An 8521-nucleotide genomic window follows, 5' to 3' on the forward strand; every position below is an offset into this window, starting at 1 on the left:
GAGGACAGTCATTCACCAAGCTCGACATGAGATCAGCCTACTTACAAGTCGTTCTGGATGAAAATTCCAAAGAATATCTCACCATCAACACTCATCGGGGGCTCTACAGATAAAACCACCTGAGTTTTGGTGTCAAATCGGTACCAGGAATCTACCAACGTTGTATGGATAGCCTGTTCGCTGCTGAATCGCACGTTGTTGTTTACCAAGATGACATCCGAGTCACTGGCCGCTCAGAGCTTCATCATCGTGACAACCTCGAATGTGTGCTACGCATTATCTCCGACTCTGGACTACACCTGCGGAGAAACAAGTGCGAGTTCATGGTTCTGTCTGTGACCTATTTGGGCCATCGTATCGATGCTGAAGGCTTACATCCCACTGAAGAGAAGATCAGAGCAATCAAAGACACCCAGCTCCGCCCAACATTTCTGAACTCGAGGCTTGCATGGGCATGCTGCAGTACTCCAGCAGGTATATCCCAAACATTGCTACCATGCTAGGCCCACTGTATTTCCTATTAAAAAAACAGGCGTCAGCTGGAAATGGGACATTCCAGAGTCAGCAGCCTTCCAGAAGTCAAAAGACATGCTGCAGTCTTCAAATATGCTTGTTTACTACGACCCAGACAAAGACATGGTCCTGTCGTGTGATGCGAATCAGTACAGGGTTGGTGCTGTTTTGTCACAGATCATGCCAGATCACACAGAGAGACCATTCACATTCGCATCTCGTACACTGTCTCCGGTCGAGAAGAACTGCAGTCAGCTGGACAAAGAAGGACTTGGCATTGGATTTGGAGTTAAATCTCACCAGTACGTCTTCGGTCGACATTTCACGATTTACACGGACCACAAACCACCGATTAGTTTGTTTGCTCCAACAAAAGCTACCTCAGAGGTCTTACCACCTCGGATCATACGCTGATCACTTTCACTCTCGGCTTATGATTACAACATTATGTACAGACCTGGCTCCACATTTCCAAATGCAGACGCCCTGAGTCACCTGCCACTTCAGGACACAGTGTTTGACCCCCCTGCACCTGGCGGCATGATATCTCTGATGGAATTTTTGAATGACGCCAACCAGATAGGGACCCACACCAGGCGTGACCCACTTCTTTCCAAGGTCATTCGTGCTACTGGCCATGGGTGAGGCTTATACACGACGCTGACCCTGAATTTTATTCCTACAAGGCCAGGCAGAATTAACTAAGTGTCGAGAATGGATGTTTGCTGTGGGGATGCCGAGTGGTCATTCCCCCAAACTTGTGCACAAAGATTTTGGATGAGCTTCACGATTGTCATCCAGGCATTGTAAGAATGAAATCGCTGGCACAGAACTCTGTCTGGTGGCCTCACCTTGACTCTGACGTGGCACAGTGTGTGAAACATTGTTATCCGTACCAAAGCAGTCAAAACGCCCCTGCAAAGGCACCACTGCACCCCTGGGAATGGCCCACTGAACCATGGCAGAGGATTCATCTTGACTATGCTGGACCCATCGAAGGCCGTATGATTATTATTGTTACGGATGCTCACACTAAATGGATCGATGCCGATGTAACACATACAGCAACCTCACGCGCGACAATAGAGAGGCTGCGCCAGTGCTTTGCCACGCATGAAAGTCACTGACAATGGAACCTGTTTCTCAAGCTCTGAATTCACTGAATTCACCTGCATGAACGGTATAATTCACAAGTTTGTGAGCCCACACGATCAAGCTTCAAATGGACTCTCCGAAAGCTCTGTGAGTTTCGTCAAGTCTGGTCGAAATAAGATACACGGCGGAAGCCTTCAGACCAGACTATCACGTTTGCTTTTCGCTCACCGCATCACTCCCCACACCGCAACGGGGGTGACACCAGCTAAGCTGCTGATGAAACGACGTTTGTGTACAAGACTGGATTGTCTAAGACCAGATGTGATGTCAGTCGTGTGTCAAAATCAGTGGAAACGGAGACTTCATCATGACAAACATGCTGTACAGCGCTGTATAAACATCAGGGACCCGGTGTTTGTGAAAAACCTTTGGTCGCGGAAAGTCTTGGCTACCAGGGAGGGTTCACCAAAACGAGGGACCGTTGTTCTACAAGATCAAACTCGAGGACAATCGAGTCATCCGGAGGCACCTTGATCATGTCCCGTATCGGTCTTGTGATCCTGTCATCTTCACGAATGATGTCTCACCACTTCCTGGACCTGTGAAGAGCGACGTTGATGCTGCAGATGGTACTGCACCACTCCTTGAGGCTGACCCCAATAACGCTGTTGCAGCGCCACCAGCAGGTCTGTCGGCTTTGTACTCCGACGATCATCAAGAGTTCCAAAGGTGCCTATCCGCCTCGATTTGTAGCCAATACTCATATATTCATGATCTTTGTATATTATTTACGAGTGTCTTCATTACTCTTGTTTTCATCTTTAATGCATTTTCACACTTGATGGAAGGGGGGAGATGACATGTATCCATGCATGAGATCAATCGGAAGTGCAGTCATCGCGAGGCGGGAACATGGTGGCACGAAGAGGCTGGGCTCATGAATGGTTCTGAGGTTTCTGTGTGTTGAGCACAATAAAACATTGATGGTGCATTCAAACTGCTTTCCCTGCTTGATACATTACACAGTGTTTGCAGGTCAATTGTTATGTTACCATGGAGACAACTTTGCAGTCTCAGACAAAAAGGTTGTTGCGGCTTTCATTACATGTATCGAAGCTCAGCAGCACATGGCTACAAAATCTTAATCAAAACGTAAATGCAGAATTTGATGTGAATGTACATATATTGAACTCAACATTTTTGGTTGTTGTTTTTTTTTTTTAATAGGTTCTAAAGTTCGTGCAAGAGCTGTTGCATGCAGAGAGAGGCGTAAGGTAACACTGGACTTGAAATCGGGAAACCACAGCCGGTGCAACCAAGGGCTGGCAGGAGAGCCGAGAGCAGGTGGGGGCGGGGGGGGGGGCTTTCCTAGTCGGAGGAACAGCTGTTGTTAAACTTGCCACGGGCAGTTTATTTGCATAGTGATGTGTTGTGTTAAAAACTTAAAAAACACACACACACACACACACACACACACACACACACACACACACACACACACACACACACACACACACACACACACACACACACACACACACACACACACTCTAAGAAATTTTTTTTAAATGTGAAAACAGAGGGATGAAATCTCTAAAAAAACAACCAAACAAGGAAGGAATCACAATATGACACAACAATCCTCTTACAGATTACCATCATGATATAATTTTAACATTTCAGTTTTGTTGTGGGATTGTGATGGAACACATCAAAAGAACCCATCAAAAATAACAAAAAACCATGCCACGTGCCCCCATCTTGGCCCATGGGCCGGAGGTTCCCCTTGCCTAGCCTTGGGTGTGCCGGATGCATGCATAGTCACTCCTGAGCTATTTCGCCTGGGTTAAAATCTCAGCTGAGCTATAAACTGAGTCATCCTGGTGTTTTCATGGAGGGTGAGGCATTTATGTTTGTGCCGTCCCTTGGCTGAACATTAAGCTGGGTGTCCTGTTTGCCGGCATTAGTTGGTGGACATTAAATAATCCATTGAGTCTTTCACGAAGAACAGGCACCATGGTACAGTATCGCCAGCACCATGGCCAAATTCGAAATTCCTGCTGTTCCTACAGGGAGCACTGCATTAGTGGCACAGCCACAACCCCAACAGATAACACTTACTGACAGCCATATGTTAAGTCTGGTGGTGGTTTCATGGTTGAGGTGGGTGGCTTAAAATCTTCGGGTCTTGAGATTGAATTCCTGTGTTACTGTTGAATTAACACTAGGTGAGTTGACTCAGACTGTTATCCTTCTGAGGTTAGTAAAACTAGTATGTGCCTGTACGTGCAAAAAAAATAAAATAAAACTTTCAAACAAACACAGGCCGTTCCTTTGCTATCGTAAATGATGACTCAATTGGGGCATTGTGTTTATCTTTAAATGCACATAATAAATCGAGAAATTATTAGAATACGGTAAGTTATCACTATCCGGAAGCCCGTACGTTGTAACCCGTAATAGGGAACGCGGCTGAGGATCTCTTCCCCAACGGCCACACCTTCGCAGCAACGTGTCCTGTCATTGGTAACTAAGGCTAGAGTCCCTTTATAGAGAGAGTAGTGACATAGAGGGTCTGGAAAAATCTAGTCACGTGATTGCGTGGAGCCATTTTGAGTCCATCGCGGACAGGATCGGACGCATATCGGTCAGCGTTTTAACGTTACAGCTGTACGCAGCATTCTCATTCGTGTTTTACATCGATTTTACGACAAAATGACAGGTTGTTGCGCCTTTGGGTGCACAAATAGAACTGAGAAGGGATTCAAGATGTATAGATTTCCACCAGATGCTAAAAGACGGAAAATCTGGCAGAACAGAGTCAGTCGTGTTGGATGGAAAGCAACTTCTTGGTCAGTTCTCTGCCAGGTCAGTGTGATGGTGGTAATGGTCCCATATGTGTATACTTGTGTGCTGCGAGTGAGACTGGCCTTTGCTTTGGCTTTCCAGGCTTGTTATCCATTGCTCGTGGATTAATTAGCACTTGAAGGGGAAGGCATCTTTATTTAAAATTAAGTTTGAGTTAGAGTCTTCGAGCTGGATCAATTAATATAGGGTCGAGACTCCAGATCATGTCTCCAAAGTCAGACTCAGACTCAAAGTCAAAGTCAAACTAAAGTAAAAACAAAGACGAATGAACGGAGAACGGATCTGGGCTAACTCGGCCCACGGACTAACACGGCCCACTCTTCAAAGGCGGAGTTAGGGTCAACACTAACCCCAATTCTGACCCTAACCCTAAACCTAAATCTAACCCTAAACCCTAAGCCTAGCTTTTAAGAGTAGGTTATACCAAAGATTTAAAATATATTGGTGTGGGTGTAGACTGCCAGATCTCTGGATACTAAGCAGGTCGACACCCCATAGAAGCAAAGAACGGAGCCCATCTAACTTCGGAGTGTAGAATGGTCGGGACTGGCTTTTATCTTCGAGGGGGGGGGGGCATGCATTGAATGTATGTATTTGTTTCTGTTGATTTGAATGTGTGAGGACATTAACTTGTGTTTGTATGCGTGTGTGTGCATTAGTATGTGTGTGTGTGTGTGTGTGTGTGTGTGAGAGAGAGAGAGAGAGAGAGAGAGAGAGAGAGAGAGAGAGAGAGAGAGAGAGAGAGAGAGAGAGAGAGAGAGAGAGAGAGAGAGAGAGAGAGAGAGAGAGAGAGAGAGAGAGAGAGAGAGAGAGAGAGAGAGAGAGACAGAGAGAGAGAGAGAGAGAGAGAGAGAGAGACAGAGAGACACAGAGAGAGAGACAGACAGAGAGACAGACAGAGACAGACAGAGAGAGAGAGACACAGAGACACAGAGACAGAGACAGAGACAGAGAGACAGAGACAGAGAGTCAGAGAGACAGAGAGACAGAGAGACAGAGAGTCAGAGACAGAGACAGAGACAGAGACAGAGACAGAGACAGACACAGAGACAGAGACACAGAGACAGAGACACAGAGACAGAGACACAGAGAGAGAGACACAGAGAGAGAGAGAGAGAGAGAGAGAGAGAGAGAGACACAGAGACAGAGACAGAGACACAGAGACAGAGACACAGAGAGAGAGAGAGAGAGAGAGAGAGAGACAGACAGACAGACAGACAGACAGACAGACAGACAGACAGACAGAGAGAGACAATGAATGAATGAATGAATGAATGAGGAGGCCGGGTGGGGTGGGCTAATCTATTTTTGGTGGGATGAATATATGATCGGCAACATGCAGCAAAGTTTAGATTAATAATTTAAATATGAAAATTAAACAAACACAAATATATTCCCACACACGATAAACAAGGTCAAACAACTGCAGAAATACAAAGATAATTCTTAACATTGTATTGTACATGTACATGTATAAGCAGGGAGGTGAGTTCGAGTCTCGCTCTCGCCTCCCTGAAATTAAAATGAGGCTGAAATAAGCAGCACGTGTACTTGTCTAGTTCATTCCTTATTTGTCATGGTTCTAAATGTCTGTGCTGTTAAATCACAACCAGCTCTGTGAATTTCTTCTTTATCATCTGGCTCTTAGTTGTCATAAATCTTCTATTTTGTCATCTTCACATAATTTGTTCATTATCAACATGGAAAAGACCATTCCCATCTCTCATACATAGAGAACATAATGGAATACATGGTTCAATGCACTCGCGCCATACGGCGGCTCTGCACGTGCACCGCACTGAATGGACTCAAAATGGCGTCAAATCCTTAGTTGTCGCTACTCTATAAAGGGACTCTAACTAAGGTGCCCTTCCCCCATCGGCCACGCCTACACAGCAATGTGTCCTGTCATTGGTTTGGTAAATAAATGGCCATAACTTGGGAACCACTTGTCTAATATCAAACCTTGAAAAGGCACATGCTCAGCTCCCCAGCAATATACCTGGCAAGTTTCAATTAGATAGGACCAGTGGTTGTCGAGAAACAGCGGTCACACACACACACACACACACACACACACACACACACACACACACACACACACACACACACACACACACACACACACACACACACACACACACACACACACACACACACACACACACACCTGGAATTATAGATAGATGAGTATCAGCTTACTGGTACTGGGACACTGCATCAGTGGCACAGCTGTGCTTCCAGGAAAATTCTGCAAACAGCAGCCCCAGGTTGCATATGAACCAACAACAACAACAACAACAACAACAACAGCAATAATGCATGTGTTGAATATGAAAGAAGAAGAGGCTGGTGACCTTTGAGTAATTTATGTAACCTATAGGTGTTTCGTATGACATCGCTATGACATTGTTACTATCGTCACCAAAGGTGAAGGAGGTTATGTTTCATCCCTCTCTGTCTTTGTTTGTGACTTGCAAAATCGAAGATTTTTCAAGTATATTGGTCAGTCGGTTTTGTTATTCTGTTTGTTTGTTTGTTTGTCAACCATCGACAGGCCACAATTCTAAACCAATCGAGTCTGAACTGAGAAGCCGATTGATTTTGAGGTCAAGGGTCAACTTTCTAAAATCATTATTTTTCATCCGACTGACTTGAAAGTTAAACACGATTTGCATATTATGTCACTGAATTGGGAAACCAACGATTTTAGGTCAAAGGTCAACTCAAGGTCAAACTTCTAAAATCATCAATTTTTATCTGAAAAAATCATCAATTTTCTTCTGATTGATAAATTAAACAGCAATTGCAGAGTGCATCAATGAATTGGGAAACCAACTATTTTTGAGATAAAAATCAAAGGTCAACTCAAGGGCAACACATATAAAATCATCAATTTTCAACTGAAAAATCATCAATGCAGTTGCACATAGTCTGTTTAACTCCACAATCCAGACTGATCGTGTAGGAGACAGACTTTCGCAATGTCAAATTCCTCTTCTCATTCCCTCTGGCTTCTACTTCTGAACTACTTCCTGTTCCTTTCACTTCCCTGGCAACACCGCTCTTTTCAACTCGAGGGAGCTATATGAACAGTGCTTACCTATTTCACTCCAATGCAATTTTTTTTTTTTTTAAATCTGATCCAGGACTGTTTTTTTTTTTACTTATCATCCCATTTCCATGAAATAGATTTATTAAGAAGACATGACAAAATCATTTTTTCTCCCATTTTCTTAGCTTCCCTCCCCTGTTTTGGTAACGGACAGACTTTTCCAATCTCCAAATTCCCCTCCATCTTCACCATCCAATATCTTTCCATCTCATTTTTAAAACAGGAAGCAAGAGGGTTCACCGTATATGATAACGTCATTGATAAGGTTTAATATTTACTTTGTTTCCATTTTTGTGCAACTTACCTGCCTTAAAACAAGTTTCTTTCATACATAATTTGGGCTTATTCAATGATTATCTGCTTTTTCTAAACATACGTCCGATGCATTATTCTACATTGCACTATTTTTCTCTGTTTTTACTCTCTTTTACACGTTCCTGTTTTTAACGGGCACTCACTTATTGACTGTAGAAATGGAATTTGCTCACAAGCCACATATGTATTTGCTAAGTTAATCATCACCACAGCTGCAGTTCATGTGTGAGAGGAAGCACTGGCGTAATGTGGTTTCATTGTCTGTCTGTTTCGTTGCATGCGGGTATTAAAATACAACACAAGTCAGTAAATAAGCTTCAGGCCAGGGGAACAGCTGTGCTGCTAATTTTGTATCAAAAGTAGAAGAAAAAAAATCTTCATCAGGTGCACTGTTTTGAGTTTATCCTACAATCTAATGTGCTTGACATCCAATTTATTTATTTATTTATTTTTTGGTATTGCGAGTGTTTGTGAAAGCAACTTTTAATTTTTGGACTACAGTTGATGCAACAGTGTTATTTACCGTAATATAATGCCATTATAAACTTTGGAATATATCATAGAGCATAATGATAAGACTACATTGAAACGCGTTAAAGGTTTTCTATTTGTAAA

The 8521-nt window shown here is 43.6% G+C and overlaps 1 protein-coding gene across 4 annotated transcripts in view; it reads left to right on the top strand.

Moving 5' to 3' along the window:
* The window catches only part of LOC147015429 (uncharacterized), a 165903-nt gene that overhangs the window by 74617 nt on the left and 82765 nt on the right, over window positions 1-8521 (top strand). For all 4 annotated transcript variants that reach the window (XR_015050328.1, XR_015050327.1, XM_085850168.1 and 1 more), the window contains one exon: window positions 2836-2952. Coding sequence is in view for 2 of the 4 variants with exons in the window: in XM_085850168.1 (XP_085706294.1) it covers window positions 2836-2952 (117 nt within the window). In the remaining 2 variants the exon portion in view is untranslated. The remainder of the gene's footprint in view (window positions 1-2835; window positions 2953-8521) is intronic.

This window comes from Eptatretus burgeri, chromosome 12 (assembly GCF_056783735.1).
Source record: "Eptatretus burgeri isolate ZD-2024b chromosome 12, Ebu_testis_v1, whole genome shotgun sequence".
NCBI classification, from domain to species: Eukaryota; Metazoa; Chordata; class Myxini; order Myxiniformes; family Myxinidae; genus Eptatretus; species Eptatretus burgeri.